This window comes from Tyto alba, unplaced genomic scaffold (assembly GCF_018691265.1).
Source record: "Tyto alba isolate M040663 unplaced genomic scaffold, T.alba_DEE_v4.0 Super-Scaffold_40, whole genome shotgun sequence".
Classification (NCBI taxonomy): Eukaryota; Metazoa; Chordata; class Aves; order Strigiformes; family Tytonidae; genus Tyto; species Tyto alba.
Genome location: NW_024881316.1, coordinates 12,911,211 through 12,932,733, shown reverse-complemented (window position 1 = coordinate 12,932,733; position 21,523 = coordinate 12,911,211). Strand labels below are relative to the sequence as shown.

The following is a 21,523-nucleotide window of genomic DNA, read 5'->3' as shown; positions in this document are numbered from 1 at the left end:
GTTGCCTAAAGTTTGTGATTTCATTTACTCTTCCTCATCTATTTTACTACTTTCTAAGTGTTCTACTGACAATCCAACCTGGTGAGCTTACAAGACTCAACACCTGAGAAACAGAAAGTTAGAATTTGCATAACAAACTAATGTAAAATAATATTTTTGGACAGAAAAGCGAGCTACAAGTTATGAAGACTGAATATGACGTGTCAGTAACAAATCAGCAGTGTGCAGCAGAAACATTCAAATGGAAAATCCAGATTTATTATTATGCTTACAAATTCTCGATACATCTGAGTTAAAACACTGAGTCAAAATAACTTCTGAAACTTTCAAGTTGAGAATGTATTACTAGACATATTGTAACTATTCACTAAAAGAACATTAAAGAGCAAGAAAAGGAAAGCACTCAAAAAATTACTGAAAAACATAATCTGTCAGATACTTGTGATTCATTCAAGCACATCACCCAACGGCCCCTGCACTGAGGGGAAATGGTGGCTCTCGTAAGTACCATCCCTTCCCCAGCATATTCTGTAGGTTTGCAAGTGTAATATGAATGTTGGCACTGTTTCAGGTGTCCTTGTTGTTTAAATAAAGCATGTTTAGGAGCAATGGGTGATGCCATATTTAGTTTAGAGGTGGAGTCTTCTGACACACACTGGAAAGAGGACTCTAAAGCCTCCCAGTTTTAGATGACACATCTATAAAAACAGATTGTACTTGTCCATTCCCTCCTCTAACACATATTCAGTCCACTCCAAATAACTGAATAGATTTAAAAGGAGACTACAAATTCCCACAAATTAAAAAAATATGTTTTTTTTTTTCTTCTGCACAATGGGCTAGACAGAATTGTAATTCAGAAATTACATTACTTTTCAGTACTTCTGAAGACTGAAAAGAGAAAAGAAAAAATTACTCATGACATAGACCCTAGGAAAAGTAATATCCTACCACAATATTTTCTTGCCAACTGGAAGTGGGGAAAGGGGAGGAAAACAGAATATCCATGTATTTTCTCCTCTGTTCAAGTGCTGGCAGTGTACTACCAGGGAAGGATATAGCACCAAGATCTTAAGGGGAAAAAAAATTTCACTTGTACAAGAGAACTTAATTTGTGAAGGAGAGTGCAATTGCCTATTACTACCGGAATGGCATAGACAGTCAGTAGCTGAATAACACAAAAAAACACAGAAGATTGACTCCATCAATAGTTTTACAAACTTTCATGTCTGAAATTCAGCACCATAGGGCCACTGCATTATCTTTCAGCACCTTCCCTGGCCTAGGTTTTGTGGAACATGGAAAAAAGCCTCTCTCAGTCGACTAGGTTCATTTGGTGAGTGACATTTTAACATAGCTAAATGAAAAGCTGTGTATCTAGAAATGTCTTGTTTTGATCACACATAGTGTCATTTCTGTTTCAGAAATACCCAAAACTACTAGGGAACGCACTGAGAATGTAACCTGGAAATGAGATTGCCATATATGCACCAGATACAAAAGTAGATTCTTTTTATATAGACAGGAGCAATCTCTATTCATAGAGTTCAGGAAATGCTACTAATATTGTATGGTAAAACTATCACTGAAATCCTGTCTCTAGTTTGAACAACCATCATTCAAAGGGAAGGCAAAAGTACCTTTTTAAAATCAGAGAGCATAACCATTCCATAATACACTTATTACACAAACAACTGAGTAAAAGTGTCTCTCATCTACATATGAATACCAACATTGACTGTCTTGTATTTAGAAATCCCTACAATTGTACACAACTTACATGATTTGTTTGATACATTTATATCCTTAGATTGATAAAATATGAAATTGCAGGTTTCCTCTATACTCAGCTTTATTCTGTCCAGGTATCTATTTAGGTTGGAATATGAATAATAAAAGCATGCTTTTTTCTGTTTTCTCAACAGTTTCCATTTGCACGTGCATAGGTAGGTATTTTTCAAGAACATCAACCTTGGATGGCTGGTACCAGTTCTTACAAGAGCTGTAAGTAATTTGGGAAAATGCAGAAAGCTAACTAGCAGAAGTTAAAGAACTGAGCTTGAATTTGTACCTCAATTTTTCTGGATTCAGTCTTCCATCATGGATGCCTGTCATTCCTCCAGAACAGTCAGAACTGCCAGCCCAGTCATGCTCATTGACCTTTTTAGGGCAACTGTGAGAACTGCCACATTCCTGTATTTAAATATTTCTAGTAAATTAAGGGGGAAAAAAAATATTCCTAAGTAAGCATGCAAGAAATAACTTGGAATAGCAGCCCACAAGTCCCTGAAGTGTGGCACATGAAGGAGGAGTAGCTGTCCTAGCAGCTGCCCTGTGTCTTTCTCTCTCTTGTGCACTGCTCAGTACTTACATGTCTGTATTTGACAGTTATACAAATAACAAATGGCTTCAGATACACATTTGCAAAAAGTGACCTGACTCTTATGATTAATCGGTACATTACAGAATCACAGAATCGTAGAATCATTTGGGTTGGAAGGGACCTTAAAGGTCGCTTAGTTCCAACTTCCACCAGCCCAGGGTGCTCCAAGCCCCGTCCAACCTGGCCTTGAACCCTTCCAGGGAGGGGGCAGCCACAGCTGCTCTGGGCACCCTGGGCCAGTGCCTCACCACCCTCACAGGAAAGAATTCCTTCCTTATAGCTAAACTAAATCAACGCTCTTTCAGTTTAAAACCCTTTCCCCTCATTCTAGCCCTACCCTCCCTGATCAAGAGTCCCTCCCCATCTTTCCTGTAGCCCCCTTTAAGTACTGCAAGGCCACTGTAAGGTCTCCCTAGAGCCTTCTCTTCTCCAGGCTGAACAACCCCAACTCTCTCAGCCTGGCCTCACAGGGGAGGTGCTCCAGCCCCCTGATCATCTTTGTGGCCTCCTCTGGATCCACTTGAGCAGGTCCATGTCTTTTTTATACTGGGGGCCTCAGAGCTGGACACAGGACTCCAGGTGGGGTCTCATGAGAATAGAGTAGAGGGGGAGAATCACCTCCCTCGACCTGCTGGCCATGCTTTTCTTGATGCAGCCTAGGATACAGTTGGTTTTCTGGGCAGCAAGTGAACATTGCTGGCTTATATTCAGTTTTCCATCCACCAGTATCCCCAAGTCCTTCTCTGCAGGGCGGCTCTCAATCCACTCATCGCCCAGCCTGTGTGCTGTGTGCATCCATGTGCAGGACCTTGCACTTGGCCTTGTTGAACTTCATGACATTTTCACAGGCCCACCTCTCAAGCCTATCCAGGTCCCTCTGGATGCCAGCCCTTCCCTCCAACTTGTCAACTGCACCACACAGCTTAGTGTTGTTGGTGAACTTGCTGAGGGCACACTCAATCCCACCGTCCATGCCACCAACAAAAATGTTAAATAGTGTTGGTCCCAACACTGACCCCTGAGGAACGCCACTCATCACTGCACTCCACTCGGACATTGAGCCATTGACTGCAACTTTTTGAGTGTGACCATCCAGGTAATTCCTTATCCACTGAGCGGTCCATCCATCAAATCCATGTCTCTCCAATTTAGAGACAAGGATGTCATGCAGGACAGTGTCAAGCTTTGCACAAGTCCAGGTAGATGACACAAATTAATTCCATATATATATATATATGGCATTTATCTATGACCAGACAGCTATTCAATTATGTCTACCCAGGGCAAGAGAATGTTTGGGTGTCCAGCTTCTTTGAAGCCATCATGGCTGCACCTGGATTGACTGCTGACACATGAGCAATCCTGATGGCTGGCATGTGGCCATTGTCCCAGCTCTCAAAGAACTGCCTCCAGAACACAGAGATGCCTTCTGCTAGAAACTGCCTATGTAAAATGTTCTTCCAATACCAGCTGTCTTGGCTTTTCCGTGTTGTGTGAAAGTACTGTTTAAAAGAGTTGAATGCTTTCTACCTAAGCTGAAATTTATGGTTAATTGTTTATATTTAAATGCTAATACACAATTAATCTTTCCAAAGTTCCCACAACTGGCCATTGCCAGTACTGAATTTACACATGCAGTCATTCCAAGATTGCTCTGGCAGCCCTGAACTTGTCACAGCTTCTCTTGTAAGGTACCAAATAAACACAGTTCTCATTCCTCTGTTAACCATCCATTATTAGATTAAGAATTTTATGGTCAGAAGAAACCCTTTCACCAGTGGTTTGACTTCTATATGACACAAGCCATCAGTCTTCCCAGATTCCATTCCTGTTCTGGCTGTATACTAGTACTTTAACTAAACCGTGTCTCATCTATGACCCTTGGACACTAAAAATATTGCTTCTAAGTCATTGATAAAGTTATTAAACATTGCAGAGCTGAAAAAAAAAAAACCTGAAATAAAACCATAAACCCACAACTATTTTATTATTATTACTCACAGAAGTATATGTTTTAAATCGCCTTTTCTCTAGTAACACAGGAGGCCTGCTTTGTTTTTCCATTGGTCCAGTTTCTTAGAAGGAACAGTATGAATTCAAATGTGTTACTGAAGGCAAAAAATAAGAGCCAACTAAAAATCTGTAAACTCATCTTAACATTAGCTTAAATTTGTTTTTAATCAGCCCATGCTAATCATCAATAGTTATTTTACCCTCAATTCTTGATCACTCAGACTTTCCTACTTTACTCAATTCTTTACCTAAGGTTACAGCAACCAGGACTACTGAATTTTAAATAAGAACCTTAACTTTAATCCAATCTTCCTGAACTTCTCAATTCAGACCAGATATAATTAAAAAACCCTAGTACTTCCTCTCTACCCAGCCCAAAATGGTCCAGAAAGCTTCTATCAGATTTTTTTTAAAGAATTTGCCAAAGCATTAGTTGGACATTCTCATTTAAGGTTCTTGATGAATTTTTAAAGCTTTTGTTTAACATAATCATTTGCTGTTAATAAAATTGAAATTAAGATTTCTCAGCAAGATAGATAAAACTGGCACTTTTAAAATATCTACCATATTTATACTGTCAATCTAATACTTCTACAAGTACCACCATTAAGGTAAATCACCAGACACAACAGAAAATCTCATTTTTACTGCTCATAATTAATACGAATTAAGTTTCTTTTCTTTAGTGTCTTTTCCTTTTTTTATTGCCTTCAAAGCCAGTTTCTGAACTTGGTTTCTATTATTGGGTTTTGTTGTTTCTTTTTGGTTTTGTTTTTTCTTTTTTTTTAAACCACCAGTTTTCACATCCCTGTAAGCCAGGCTTGCCTCAACATTTTTTCTTTTGTGCAAGTTTAATAACATGTTTTAAGTAGCAAACAGTCATCATTCACATTTTAATGTTTAAATGTTTTCCCTTGATTCAGCTTGATTATTTCTATCATCCTTAAACTATTCCACTTACAGTGCTGAGTGTAAAACATGTTTTATGTAGGTGTCCGTTAAGTTGTAGTTGCATGTACCTTGACGATTCCTTTTTCTTCTGCAGTCTGTTTCTTTAACCATTTCAAGGTGATTAACATATATCTCTATAACGTTAGATGAATGTTCAGAATCCAGAAATCACATCACTCCAGGATTTCCAACAACATTTTCATATCAGTACTGAGACTGGTGCCTGAGTATGTTTTATTTCGATTGAAATCCCACCTGAGAAGCACCATCCTCACACCTGAAAAATACATGGCTCCTGGGTAAGGCACAACTTCCAGTGAGATTGTTATGGTTTGTAGTAAATAACTAATACTCCAAATAATGTTTTAAATGCTTTGGATAAACACATATCAGCACCTACTTGCCTCCAATTTGTCAACGATTTGTGAAATAGGCATATTATTTTTGGCAGTGGTCAACCGCACTTCTTTTGGACACTCAGTCCCACACTGATTACACGGAGTAATTTAATAGTTTGGTCATGCGAGTGTTTCTACTAGGTCAATTTTTATTCATAAGTAAGCAGTTTCCATTTCTTTTGCTTATTATCTAGGCAATTGTATAAAAATGCTTTACTTGCTTCTTTTTCCTTGGTTTATGGTTTTATGAGTAGTAGCATAATACCCCAGCTAAAAACACCTCTGCTAAAACTAACAGTAAGAAGGCTTTTAATAATCCTTAGAACTTGAGTGAGTTGCTCCTCAGAGTTACTGCTTTGGGTCTTGCACACAACAAAACGGTACAGGATGAGAATTTGTGAAGTTTTTCTTGCAATCTGCTTTAGAGTAAGATATAATCTTTCTAGAGAATTTGCAGGTTGTGCACCACTGCATTACAGTTGCCAAAAATACATTTTTTAAAACTCATTTTAAAGCAGAGAGGCCCCCACAGAACGGGAAAAGGAACTAATCTAAATGGAAAACATCTGCACATTTCAAAAAACATGTTCAGCATTATTATTATTTATATGTGCTCAAGTTATGAGAGTGATTTCTATTGTGTCTTATTATGGAAAATCCTGGCTAGAGTAAGAAAATATAACATAAAAATACAGTTATTTGTGCAAGAGGTTTAGATTTTAAGATAAGGAATTGCAGTGCAATTCCACAGCAGCTTGACCTAATATAACCAAGCTTAGACAGCAAAATGTGATCACTTTTCAGCCATTTCAGTTTTCTGCAGTGGCTCACACCACCTGGTTACACAAACATCAGTGTTAGAGGGAACTGACATGTGCTGCTAGGGGAGAGGAAGGGTGTTAGAGGGAAGAAATTAAGGGGTCTGGTGCCCCAGGACCCCTAACTTTGAAATAGCCAGAGAACAGCAACCAAGCTCCAATTAATGAGTATCACCAGGCCCATGCAGTCCCTTCAGACAAGGGGGACACCAGTGAGAGTCACACCTGTTCATAACCCAACAGCAGAATTCAGAGGTCTCATTCCCTGTTACAGCTATTAGACAAATGCTTAAACCTCTGAGCAACCAGGCCTCACTGGAAAAAAACACCAAACTTCTACATTTTGAAGTGTAGTCTATCCTGAAAGAGCAATTGTGCTGCCTCTGGAACTGATCATAACCCAGCCATGATTCACAGCCTTGATTTCTCTCATGCTGCTGACTTCTCCTTACTCCTGCAGAAACCTAGATGAGCATAAACGACACTGAGCCATAAGCTAATATAATTCCTTGCATTTGCTACAGCACTGAAAAAAAAAAAAAAAACAATAATACAATAATAACTCTTTATCAAACCTCCCATTCATTCAAACTTTGTTTAAGATCTCTTACATCAGTAAATTTATCTGGCGGTTTTAGACTGTCAGGCAGCATGTGCATGTCTGAGCTGGATATACATGTAGGCAGGAACGAAAAGCACCCCGACAGAAGCAGTCTTGTCCTACATGGTTGACCACCATGCTGGCTGGGGACTAAAGCACGCTCAGCCTCTAATCACACTGTATAACTAAACCGAAGCCGTTCATAGTATGGTCCTAAAATAAGAACCTATATTCCAAAATTAAACAAAAGGCATCCTCTTGATCAGAGGGTATTTCAGAGCATCAACAAACCCCAGATTGCACAATTTTTATGCATCTTTTAATACTTTAGGTTTGCCACTCTTTCATATGCATTGAACTCATTGTTTAGTCACAAGAATGGTGACATGGAAGTTGAGCTACTGGTATGGGTAAACTTGTTTTTCTATTTGTGAGTGTGTGTGTATAAATATATAGAGTTTGATATCTTTCAAGAAAATAATACACTATGAAAAATTAAAAATTACAATGAAACTCAAGCATAAAAGCAAAATGCAAAGCGTACTGCAGTATCAGAAGCAGCTGATGCAATTAACTGCCTAGAAACATTCAGTAATAGATAACTGGCCCAGCTGCTCTAACCAGGAATAAAAACTTTTTATAGATAATGAGACTTGTATGTGATTTGATACGGCTATGTGCTACAGTGTTCAGAAATATCTCACAAGTAAGTCTCTCTGCTTTCAGAAGGGAGTTCTTGGGGGACAGAGAGAGGGTAGCAGGCTATTTCTCAGTTCAGTAATGCTTTCATGATGTATTGGCTAAATTATCCCAGTGGAGCAGGGGTGGAGGTGTGTGTATAAAGCTGAAGATGCACACACCCAACACAACAATCTAGAAGTCCTAGCTATATTTACTGGTACAAGAATGCTTTATTTAGCTATAATACACATAAATCTCTGACACATTTATCATACAAAGTTTAACAATTGCATCATTTATAGTAAAACATTTGTTTACTTTTGCTAAAGCATAATGATTTTGCTGGTGATATTTAATTTGACATCATTCAGAGTCACTAATTCAAGTATTCTTTCAGAAAAAAAAAAAAAAAGGAAGAACAGGCCCCAAGTAATTAACTAGGAATTCCTGGGATATACTGGAAATATCAGAACCCCAGAGCCCTGGAAATAACAGAGCCAATTTTCAACAACTTTAAATATCTTCACTTCACACAAATGGCAAGTCAAGTTAAAGAGGGTAGGGTCCACTTACTTGAAGCACTAGGACCTCATTTTTGGAAAATTTATAGCATTACAGTGCTTTCTATACCTAAAGTCAGTGTACAACTTAAGTACATAGACATGTTTTCCCAGCACAGATCAGGCTATAGCTTCGAGTTGTTCACCAAAACGAGCGGCACAGTCAGAATTCACATCTGAAATCACTGCAGAGGAATTCTGCAGCACAAGCAGAGAAAGAATGCTGTCTTAAATTGTATTTTTAACTCTATTGTGTCTCTCTTCTTGAGATTTAATTCCTCATACCATTTTTTAACATGTACGATGTATGCAGCACATTTTAACAGACAACAGCGTCCTTAATTACTTGAGCCTTACAAAACAGGCTACACTGTGCATTATTAACATGCGTATATCTACACTGTGTATTACGATGAGACTTTTTCCATAGGACTTTTTAGTTTGCACATAATCAAAGCCAGCATCATAACAAAGAAAAACAACTTTTTACAATTTAACTTCTATATAGTTCCCTTCAAACAGCTAATACTCACTATACCTCAGAAAAGGATTTACCTCATTATCTGTTCCCACATCCAACATCACTGGTAGACACTCATGAGGTTTTACTCCTCCGCATGCTGTATAAAGTGCCAGTTTACCTACTGGGATTCCCATTCCATAACAGCCAAGGTCTCCAAGGCCAAGAATACGTTCTCCGTCTGTCACCACAATTGCCTGGAGGAAGAAATAAAAGCTCTGTAAAAATCACTTTACTATTACATACTAAGTATTCCATTATCTTCTTACCATTATTTTTGAATTTTCATGTAAAAATTCTAACAGATACAAACAAATCGTTTGAGTTTTAACAGGTAGAAACAAAATTCTAACAGGTACAAATAAAACAAAGACCCAGAATTGTTTTATTATATTTCACTGTGGTTTCGTTACAGTATTTTAGACTCCTGCTTCACTGTAAATGGGACTTTCATATAAAACTTTTTAAGAATACACAAGAGAGGTATTTAATATTACATTACCAGGGAACTGGCATTGTTCCCTCTTACGTTTTTCTGTCAACAGTATGAAAACAGAATAGGAAGGGAAAGGAAGCTATCCACAAAAAAAGAACAACCCTGGACTCCTGGGTTTTGTCATGTCTGTTTTGAGCAGGACCACAGCCAGCCACTCCTGCTGGCCCTTGACATGGCTGTCTACAGCCACCTGGTTCTTACCCTTCAGAGATGTATTTCTTCTTCCCTTGAGCAAATAACACACTCCATCATACTTATACATATGAGGAAGTATGTGTTTTCATTGATATAAATACAGTAACTTAATAAACCCCACAAAACTGTCTGCACTAAAAAGGAAGTTTTTTCACAGAGAGGGACAGATGTGCTCAGTATGGCAAGCAACTGACAACACAGTAATTTCCTTGTCATGCTCTGTGACAAGCCATCTTAGCTGGAAATTTAGTATTTTTTGTGAAAGAGTTCATCAGGTATCATATGTGGAGAACTATTAGTCCAAATGCTAGAGTGGGTTGCCAAGGGATCTTGTGGAGTCTTTGAGATACTCAAAACCAACAGGCTGGACACAGACCTAAGTAACCTGCCCTGGCTGACCTTGCTTGAGCAGGAGGATGGACTAGATGATCTCCAGAGATGCCTCCCTACCTCAAGCACTCCGTGACTCCCTGAAACGCAGAAAAAGCAGTCAGGGGTTTTTTTGATGCATAATATTCAATGTAATTGACCAATTAATCAGTAAAGGATGCCTATAGCTAAACAAGTAAGGGTTTAAAAGCCTCAAACTTTGGTTGTAACAGCATTGTTTCTACTTTAAAAATGAGCTAAGAAATCATTGAAATCTACTCGATAAAAAGCTTATAAAAATATCTTAACCAAGTTGCCTTGGGTGCAAAACAGTGCCAGCTTTGTTACGCAACTGCAACTGAACTTACCTTGACGATATTTTCTGGCCAGGATTTAAGCATTTTAGCAATGTGTCCCCGGTCATGGATAGTAATAAAAAGACCTCTGCAAATAAAAAAATACTTTTCATATAAACAGGCAATTAAATAGTGCAGTCTAAAGAAATTAAATAATTAATTAACTCTACGCAAATGTGTTTCCAACATACATATATTCAGTTCAATAAGTGCTCATTTTTGTATTATGAGCATATTAAATGTCTGCATTCTATAGAAGTCAGAGAATAAGCAACTCAGTAAAGCTTCACTAAGCAGTGAGAACCTGTAAGAGTAATTTATGCAAATTGCTAAATTTGATTTTAAAGCTTACTAAGTGCTTGATCTGCTCAAATGTGTTTGTTAATTGTCCCAGACCACAAAGAGTGTTCATCATATGACAGTGATCACTAGTGCCCCAGCAGTCCTAACATTTGCGGACAAGAACAGAACAAAGTTTTGATCTATGAACAAAACCTGAAATAAGCAATATATTATCTTTACATAAAATAATTCAAGTTCATTCAGTTACGTGTTTAGAACAGTCTGCCTATTTAATTAGATTACCCCTTTGACACCTACAAAAGTGGGAAATTATCTTCTCTATATGAAAATCTCTTTGATTTGAAAGGGTGCAGCACATACTACAGTGCTGAGCATACCAAATTTTTACTCTGAAGAGTGTTTGTAAATTGGCCTTTAGTTCCACCAGTACAGAAAAGTATAAAACAAAATCACAGAAAAGTGTAATTCTCGTTTCATTTTTTATTTATTATAGAAGCAGAATCGATCTAACTTCTTATCTTACTCTTCAGCATTTTATTCTTCATTTACTTTACTTGACATGCAGATATAAAACCAGGTCCACTTCAACTTAATTTAATTCCAGTTCTTATCTACTTTCCTCATGTGAGATAGTGGAAAAAAATTCCACTCACTGAATTCAATCTCTTGAAAACCATGAAGAAAACATCAATGAAGAAGTACATGCCAAAGATGCCTTCTTGTAATTAAACTTTGCATTAGTAAGTACAAGGAGTTGTCTTCTGGAATTATTATAAAGCATTTCATCCACCTATTATAAAAATTACAAAGTAAAAATTAAAGAAGAGTATTGAAAAATAATTTAAATCTAAGTCTACTACAGTATCTCCATATTCATACAAGTGGGTACATGTCCATGAGTGTATAAATAAGAGTAGTAACTCAGGGAAACACCTGTCAGATATGACTGCAAGTATTCCAAATCAAGCAAAAAATTTCCTGCAGTGTTAAAAAGTATTATTCAAGACACCAAAATGAGTCCAAACATTATATTGAATTTCATATATGAATATATTTCATACATACTAGATTATATATGTATATATAAATTATTATGTGATATATTATATTGAATTTTATATTTCATTTCACAATTGTCTTCTTCCCCTCTTTGATGTCAAAAATATACAACTGAAATTGTTTATTATTTTGGACAAAAGGCAGTGTAAGACACATTGAAATTAACCAAAGTATTTCTTAATCTTAAAGCTAATGATTCAGAAACTACGATCTCAAGTAGATAATTAAATAAAAACTGTCATGGTCTATTAGAAAAATATGTATGCACTGATTAAAGGAAAAAAACAGCCATTCTGGTTAGATATTTTCAATTGCTTCAATTTCATTTTACGCATTTTCCCCTAAAACTGGGAATTCTCTGATCCTGACATTCCAAATTAATTCCCCTTCTGCTTCCATTCCCCACACTCAGAACAAGCACATCAGGCTGGATGATTAAGGCTATCACTTGTTTCTTAATAAGTAACACCCGTCAACAGGTGAATTCGTCCACCCCAGTGGAAGCGATAGTCTTCGGGGGCAAGCAGGACAATATTTACAGCACTTTTCAGAAGTTGTGGTATTTACAGCATAGAAGCATTTCTATTTGTGAGTTAGATACCCAAAGAAAAGATGGGTCTAACAGTTAAACGCCATAAAGCAGCAAAGCAAAATAAATGCAGATGCTTCCCTTCTGTGGTATTGAACAGAACGTCATTTTATGAAACACTGTCTAAACTGTTAAATCATAAAAGAGACAGCTTATCAAAATTGCTAGCCTCAGAGACAGTCAGCTGTGAGAGATGAGCATATGAAAGGAAATGAAGAGTGCAGGAGGAGAGCTATCTTGAGGCATCACCCTTCTGCTTGTCCCTACCCTCCAATTTACACCAACCTAATAGATTTGTGTTAAATGAAGCAAGATTTTGTATTGATTCTCTAAAGAGCCCAGTGTGGTTAAATGACCTCTTCTTTGCAAGCTAGGCAGAGAGGTCTCCATGGAATAAATTCCCCAGCAGAGTAAAATAAAGGCAGGGAGGCTGCTCCAGAAGGAATTTTGTTAGAACATTTGTAAAGACCATTGAATAAGTATTGAGAGTGTATTTCAGAAATCTGTCCAAGCAGGATCACATTCAAACAACAATGGAAAATAGGGGCTGAAGTGTAAACACAGTCATGTTGAAAGCATTTCACTCCCCTCCTTCTCCCCTTCCCTCCACTTTGGTCCGATTGGGAAGATAGCCCTAGATTTAAGGGCACAGAATAAGAAATAAGAATCTTTTATTCTTTTATCTGGATCTGTTTTCTTCATCCTTCATTTCTTTAGTTAAAGCACTTTTCTCCTTTGAGGTGTCCTCCGCAAGAAGCTACACCAGGTTGCAAGGGGAAACCCAGTTCGCAATGGTGTCAGCCACAAGAACATTCAGCCTACATTACTGGGACTGAAGTCTCTGGCAATTCTACCTGCAGACAACCACCAAAAGGTAACACTACATATTTTTTTCTTTTCCATGAGGTCCTGCTATGTCCAGGAAAAGCACCAACCAAATGCATAAGGTTATTACAAGTGGGATAGGATGACACAAGCTGACAATTAGTTATTTTTTGACTGTCATCGCACAGCCATTAGAAGAATCAAGAAAAAGGCAAGCTATCACAATTTAAATCGGGTTTAATTATGTATGTATTTCAGTCCAGAAATAAGACAGAATTATCCATCTGAATATAAAGTTAATAGTAAGTACTGTCATGTCAGTGACACACACCCTGTTCTGCTGGACGCAGAGCAAAAGACAGCCTGTGTGATATGCAGCTGTCTGACACAGCACTGCAGGATGGGGCTGCTACAGCAGATGGGCAAGTAACACATTTCAGCACATGGAGAAAGAAGCAAGACACAGAAAAAAAAATGCTTAAGGATAAGGTTTTGTGAAAAAAAAAAAAAAAAAAAAAAAGCCATGAGGAAAAATATGCAGTTTGTTTTTCAGTATGCCCATATTCACATATCTAACAGGCATCTCGTGGGGAAGTAGGCTTAAGTTCCCCTGTACACACTTTCAGAGCACCCTGGCTGCCAAGCTCACTGTAAAAGTACGTTTTACGACACAGTATGGTCCTTTCTATTTGAACTGACATCTCAGTTACGCATACTATCTCTTCTTGCAAGGCAACAAGTTGAGACCTGCTGAGGCTTAAAAGGCCAATCAGCAAAACTGTGACTTAAAACTACCTTAAAGCTTGTGGCAGCAGATTACTCTTCAAACTAAAGTGTTCATTTTGAGCCTGTCACAATGCACATCTACGTGGAATTTCTCTGAGCGCATATGCAGAAGGGCTCATCTTCAGTCCCTCTGGTGCCAGTTAGCCTTCAGCTCAGCACTGGTTTACACCAGTCTAGCCAAAGGGATCACTTCTGCTTGTGCCCACTTCAGACAGCCAGATGATCAATGAAACTACAGCAGAGAAATAATTATGCAAAGAAGCAACTATGTCTCCTTTCTTCTGGTCACATCACCAGTAAGACCAGAACGCTGAAGAGTGAAGGGGGGAACCCATGCTGGGACACCGGGATACACTCAACAAAGGCCTGATCTATTTTGGGTCACTGAGCTCACTACATTGTAGCAGATTTTGCCAGTTATGGAGGTCATTCTACATCACATAATTTGGCTCTGATTTATTACAACTCTGATCCATGAGAACAAAATATACAGAATTAAATGGAGTATTTGTTTATTATGCTTCAAGGAAGCAATGTTCCACCAACAATGTATTTGTCTATTTTCTATGAAAGAACAGTTTAGAAAAATGTGTCATAGTCACAGAACAATCCATTTTTTCCTCTTCTTATAATAACAGGAGGTAATCTAACATGTCTCAGAAAATGCCAAACATTTTTTAATGAAAAAAAGTTCAAACTTTTCTCACAACCCTGCACATTCAAAACTGTTATTTGAATTATGAACTGTACATAGAATTATAGTAGAGGTGAATTCACTTCCCCAGGCAGCCTAAATCAACAAGCTTAATGATAATAATAATAATGATAACAAAACAAAACAAAAAAATCTCAGGGACCACCCTTAGTTTATTTCTGACCCTATTTTCCCAAACTCCTGTACTGTGCAAGAAAGAGGCAAACTGCCTCTGTAGTCCCTGTTGAAAATCCTTCCTCTTTTTGTTAAGTTTATAAAAGTTGGTACAATACAAACATTGTACTAGAAACTGAGTACCTATATCCCCCCGCCAAAGAATGTTCTGCTCTTTTTTTCACCAAGAAATAATAACATTTCCCTTTGCAACTGTTCAATGTGGTCTCCTGTCATCATATAAAATGTACTCAAACTTTTAGTTACATCTTACCTTACCAGGTTCATTTGCGTAGTAACATTCATTCCAAGACCTCTGAGGCCTAATAAATACAGCTGATGGGCTGATTTAAGAAATGCAGCTGTTCACAGATTTATTTTTTACCTTTCTCTCTGTACAGGGGTGAATTTCATTACTTTACGATGCACAGGTATTTCTTTCAATAAATAAAATCGATGCTGAAATTGTAGCTGCTACTGACCCTTAACCTGAATTCAGTAGTATTAAAGAAACCTGGGCTTTATATTTTATAGATGTGGCATACTCAAATCACATTTAAACAGATAAGGTTATAAGAAGCAAAACAAAGATTAAATCAAAAACCAACATCAAAAACAGGACAGGAAGATTAAGGGAACAGTACATACTGTTAACACCTCTGAAAACCTAGAGCTGTACATGAGTAAAATACAGTTCATAAAACAGGTAAGTACGAGCAGCATATTAAAGACAATGGAGAATAAAATATTAACCCAGAAAAGACATAAAACTATAAATATTGCATGTTATTTCATGCTCGGCATATGGCTTCCTAAATGATTGATTATAAATATTTTTTAGAACAGAGTGACTTCAAGTATTCTGGAAGACAGATGCTAACATCTGGAAACTGCAGTTAGCTATGCTTACAAGAATAATGGAAGCCTCATCATAAACTTTTACAGTGACTCAGAAGCCCAATTTGGCACAGGAGTGTAGGGAAATGATTAAAATAGAGAAAAATACAGTGTTCATTATCACTGTAAACAGGAAATGCTAATGTCAGGGCGTCTGAACAGTCAATCTTCAGCCACAGGAACCAGCATTTAGTCCTATTTTGACTCCCTTCTACAAACGCTGTTTCATGGAACTCTTTATCCAGTGTCAGCAGCCTGTGTAGCACTCTTTCACATGCCCAAGTCCATCAAAGCTCCTTATCAATCCCTGTTAGAAAATTCAGTGTTTTAACAGTTACTACAGTTAAAAATATCATCTACATTGCCCTGAACTTACTTGTCTCTGCTCTTACAGAATGGTAGAGTCTACAACGTGAATTAGCCTTAAGAGCAGAAAAGTGATGAGACTAACCTGAAAGACAGCAGCTGTAAGCCTGGGACTTGAAAATATGACTTCAGGGGAATGAGGTTTCAGAAAAGAAAGGATAAGGTTTGGAGGACAAGAAGGCACATAACTCTAGTGACACAACGAATCAGATGCTGTGGGATGTTTTAGTATAGATGTTAAAAAAGATAACTGAGGTAGGTAGCTACTTAAGATTATAATTTTTCTGGTGCAAGCTTCAGCAAGCTGCAGTGCTCCAGATGCTGCACATCCAAGAACATAAGTAAATACAGTATCAGAACTATGCTCAGGCCTGACTAAGAGCTTTGACTAGAGTCCATGGCTCTTGCCTTGTCTCTTTGATGATGGACACAGTGTGCTTCAAAGAGCCTCATCCAGGTAGCACTACAGTCAGAAGAGCTGGTTCAAACAACCCCGTGGGTTGCAGGAACTTCCAGACAGACTCCCTTTGCCCACACCTTGTGTTTTACTTCCAGCAACCTTAGTTGGCAAAATATCACAACCCAGCTGGACTCAGTGCATTTTCAAATACAGACAGAGCTTCCCAGAGACCCGACTTCAGGTCTCAGCACAATCCCTCTTCCACCCCACGTGAGACTAGGGAAGGTGGGAACCGGGGGCTGCTGTTCAATAACTTGCAACACAGGGAGCCGTCACACTCCTGATCCATCTCCAGTCAGGGGACAGACCACACAGACATTGCCCCATCTGCCCTTCTGCATCTGAAACAGGCTCCAGAGCTAGCATACAGCATATATTTTATAAACTGTAACACAACAGAGCTGGTGAGAGTAGAAAAAGGGACAAGTTGCCCATAGCAGTACAGACTGAAGGCAAATGAAAAAGGAAAAGAGAAAAAAAACTGCACACGACTGTTATCCTATTACTTTTCTCCAGCAAGTCTGGACTCACCCAAGCCCCTGAGAACCTGATTCTTGCTACCAAAGTGTGTAATCTCCACACTGCTATTTTGAGTGTATAAAGACTTTTGCAAAAGGAACCTTGTTTTGCTTGAAACATTCTGCTTTCACTTTGTCAGTGTGCCAATCCGGTAAACTCAGGCTCCTGAACTGGGCAAAGAAGTCAGACCTTTGTACTATAAAAAACAACCCAATGAAGTTAATTCCTCAACTGCTCTCAGTCAACACAAAAAAAATTACATTGTTAAAAAATAATCTGAGTAAAACATTACAAGCCTTACACAGCAAAACTTTAAAATCAATTTTATGTGGTACATAGAGCAATGTCGCTTTGCTAATAATCCAAAAGCCTTTACTTCATTTCGGAAACCATAATGTGCACCTCAGAGTATTTCAAATGAAAATTAAGAATATGTCATAGTAAAAGCAACACTTCATGGACTTTGCCATTGCACAATTTTTGAATCAGTTATATAAAATACTCATTATTGTGTATCTAGGTAACACTGGTTTTTAATTTGTGCCTCACCTCCTATACTTACAAAAGCAAACAGCACAGCATTTTGTGATCTAAATATTCAGACTGTGGTGATGCATCCTTTTCATACAGCAACAGAGTAGATCAAATAATATCTTATTTATATTCACTTCTTAAAACATGAAGTTGTTGATTTAACTATATTCCTAAAGTATCATTCATCTGGACGATCAGCTTTTATGTATTGCTGTTAACCACACAACAGCAATTCAGTGGGATGTGTTTGTTTGAAAAGGAAAAGGCAGACTTTGAGAAATACTGCGTTTTAAGAGCCAGAGCTGTTTTGCTCCAGCTACTTAAATTCTTCTGACAGTTGTTCAATAAATAACTTAATTACTTACACTCTAATAGACACAAATAGAACTATTTGAAAACTGTGAATGAGAGAATGGTTTACCAGAGCCAGACCCATTCATTTTTAAGACAAAAAATTACCCACTGTTCTGCTTCAATAGCTATCATGTTTGTATTATTTTATGCTAATAGTAACTGCATAAAGAACCATCAACAAACAACATCAACCATGTATCTACTAGGAATCTTGCAATGCTAATGATGTTTTTTTAAAAAACCTTTTAAATGTTATTTATACTCTGAAGTACTCAAACAAGTGAGATCACTGTCCTTCTATTCACTTCAACAACTTGTGCTGCCCTGGCTCATTGGAACATGGAAAATTTCCAGTATTTAGACAATAGTGTCCTTTAAGACAGTTTTCATTGACCTTTAAATCACCATCATTTGCTCTCAATAACCATTAACAAGGACAAAAGTGAAGACTTATTAAAAACGCTGCTTCTTACGGCATATCCTACTCAACTTCCACTTTAATGAAGAAGTCACTTCTGAAAAGAGACACTATCTTCCATTTGTAGAGCTGACCTTATCTGCTGAAAAGGAACCAAGGAAACCGCTCAGTTTATGTCACAGTGACAGAGCAGCTCCTAACACAGGGAGCTGCGGTGCTAAGAGGTAGCAAGTCAGAAAGCAGGCAGGCCGATGTGAAAGCGTTGGGGTTAAACCTGCCATACAAGACTGCCAGCAAGCATCCAAGCACGGAGCAGAGCTGTTTCACCCAGGCTTGAGCTGCCTGTCTGCGGCATTTGGCACATCTCCGAGACTCGCATCCCGAGGGCACAGAGATCACAGCACCGTCGAGGTTATCTGGGACCACTGGAGATCACCCAGTCCAAGCCCCCTTCCCAAGAAGGGTCAGCCAGAGCAGTCATTTTGTCTTGGCTTCCCCTGAGGTAAAAATTTGGCATGTGGCGTTAATTTTCCCTAGTTTTTAGTAAGGGGTGTTAGCAGTAAAAAGAAAACAGCTGTTCTCGTGGAGTTTGCTGCTCCTAAGATCAAATGCTTTTTGGATGGTGCTCTACTCCAAACATACAATTTCCACTGAAAGCAGGAATAGGTTTCTGTGTATCAGCAGTGATTCAAAATACATCTCCTCTATGTTAGTAACATCAAGGCGTGCATAACACTGAAAAAGTACAGATTTTAATTTAACACCTGCACAATTTAAGGTAAACTCAAACTATATAATCTTAGGACAAAACCAAACAAGCTTTTGCATCACAAGCATTACTTGGAGTGAGAGAAGTAGCTAAGTGACAGCAAAGAAGTTAATGGAGCCATTTTAAAAATCCTCCGAAAATGGACATTTTCTTCCTTAGAAACTTTTAATAAAATTGAATATAGGTATAGCATAAGTGCCCTACAATTAGTAAAATAGTAGGAGAGAGGATTTAAAATAATGCAATTTGAGTTGAAAAGCAAGCAATTATTCAACCTCACTTATTTCATAGACTATTCTCTTATCATTCACAGAAATTACATTCATTTTCTGTTTAAACTTTGATATTTGACTCAGTTACAAACTTCTTAGTCAAACAAACAAAAAAAAATATTATGGGCTTGAGTTTATTGCCTGCTAGAGCATACAGCATCTTCCTCAGGATCTCACAGTGAAACAGTGATCTCTCAGAGCATCATCTGAAGGAGAAACATGAAGTCTTACTAATGCAAAATAACCTGTGTGATTGGATTCTCATACATCACACTGTTTTTATTATTCCTGCAAGTTACTTGTTGTAGTGACTTGTGTGGCTGGCTTATGCGTGCCTCAACTCACCACTGTACAGGGTAGGAGCAAGCGCAGCGCAGAGACCTGCAGAAAAAGTATTGCCTGAGAGAGAGCTGCAGCTGGAGGCACAAAGGGTACCTGCACTGGTGTTCAAAAACCACTTGGGGCTGAAATCAAGTGCTATTTTAAACAGATGAGTCCATCAGTGCCGACCAAACTGTCTAAGTGCAGCACTGATCGCAGCAGCATCAGGTGCCAGCAGGACAGTGGGAAGATCCCAGCAAAGTCTGTACGCATCCACCGCCTGTTCTGCCCCTGCCCCATTCCGCGCCTGCAGCCTTCCCCAGGCAAGATCCCAGGTTCAGCCTCCCGGGACCTGAGCCACCACTGAATGGCCTGGAAACCGAAAGTACTGCAAAATGGGATTCTTAGAAGAGAGAAGAGAGTTCTCATCAGACGTTACTTTGTTCAGCTCCCCACGCCCCGAGAGTGCAAACCCTGGCACACCGGGGTACCCTCACCCGTTTGGAAGGATGCGAGGGTGTACGCAGCTGCACACACCCTCCATCTTCATGCTTTCAGCCAGCTGCTCACCTGCTTCTGTATTACCCGTATCTTGGCCACAAGGATCAGAAGGAAACTATATTTCAGTTTATTGTGATAAATGATGGGAAATTTGAGCATGATGTATAGCATGAAGCTTTTAGACAGCTATTTGCACAAATGATGAGCATTTGAAAGCAAAGCATTTGTTATAAACAGGTAACAAAATTAATTTTCAAATAAACACCGTGTTGTGTTGTCTATAACCATTTTCTTTCTACTGTAATCAGCAATGTGGAGAGAACAGGTATAGTTTACTTCTGATTCTCAAAAAATGTGTCCATCTCTTAAAATGGCATTTAAATGGCATCTGTTAAATGTTCACTAACTACAAGAACTATTCCACTTGTGCATGAGAATGTATTCTGTTATTTTGCCCTCAAGACCAACAAGCTGGGCTTTGGTGGCCACTGGGAAGCACAAGAAACTTTAACAGCAGATGGGGAATTTCAGGCCTGAGTTAGTGTTTCAAAGTAACACAAAGTTTCTCCACTGACAAGTAATCCCATCATAGAACTAACTTATCATGTTAGCGATTTTTTTTTCACCACATGAAAAGGTAAGATTATTGTTTATAAATTTGCATGCAAAAATATATAAATCATTGTCTAGTGACAATGTGACTAGTTTTGCATTGAACTTAAATGCCAGTTATTTGGAGTATCACACTATTCTCACCATAAGAAGCTAGTCATTATTGGTATTTTGTTCATTTCCCTTCTGTTCTTATTTTAGTGGCTGGGATCACTGAATAGCTTGATAACATCATTTGACAAATTTTACAATAATTTCCATCAGTTTACATCAATATTTTCCATTTTCAAAAATATAAGCCTTAAAAATATAAAAATGCAAACAACCTGATCAGCAGCACTCTTTCTGCTCTTGTTTCCTGTTAAATTTACAACATGCATGAATGTATGAGATACAGACAATATTTTTAGGACTGTGTCCAACAACAGCTTTCAACATGGGAAAAAATCTGCAGGTCCATCTCTATCCCAGACAGAGAAACCAAGGGGCATACATGATTATTTTTAAGACTATACTATCTGATGTTAACAAAGTTCCAACATACCAGTTCTTCTCCAAAATCCACTCATGGAAAAAGTGAATATTAAAACTTTATCAGCAAAACCCAGGAAATGTATATTTATATTGACTCTATAATGTGTATTTAATTATAGGGAATTGAATACGTTTAAGAATAAACTAGTGATTTTCTGACACAATTAAAAAGAAGTAGAAGTTTTTATCGTAAAA

General features: G+C 38.1%; 1 protein-coding gene across 1 annotated transcript in view; it reads right to left on the bottom strand.

Moving 5' to 3' along the window:
- Positions 1 to 21,523, bottom strand: part of ME1 (malic enzyme 1) — a 182,782-nt gene that overhangs the window by 97,246 nt on the left and 64,013 nt on the right. Inside the window, exons 4-5 of the mRNA XM_042803644.1 lie at positions 10,354 to 10,429; positions 8,961 to 9,122 (exon numbers count right to left, since the gene is read on the bottom strand). Of these exons, the coding sequence (XP_042659578.1) occupies positions 8,961 to 9,122; positions 10,354 to 10,429 (238 nt within the window). The remainder of the gene's footprint in view (positions 1 to 8,960; positions 9,123 to 10,353; positions 10,430 to 21,523) is intronic.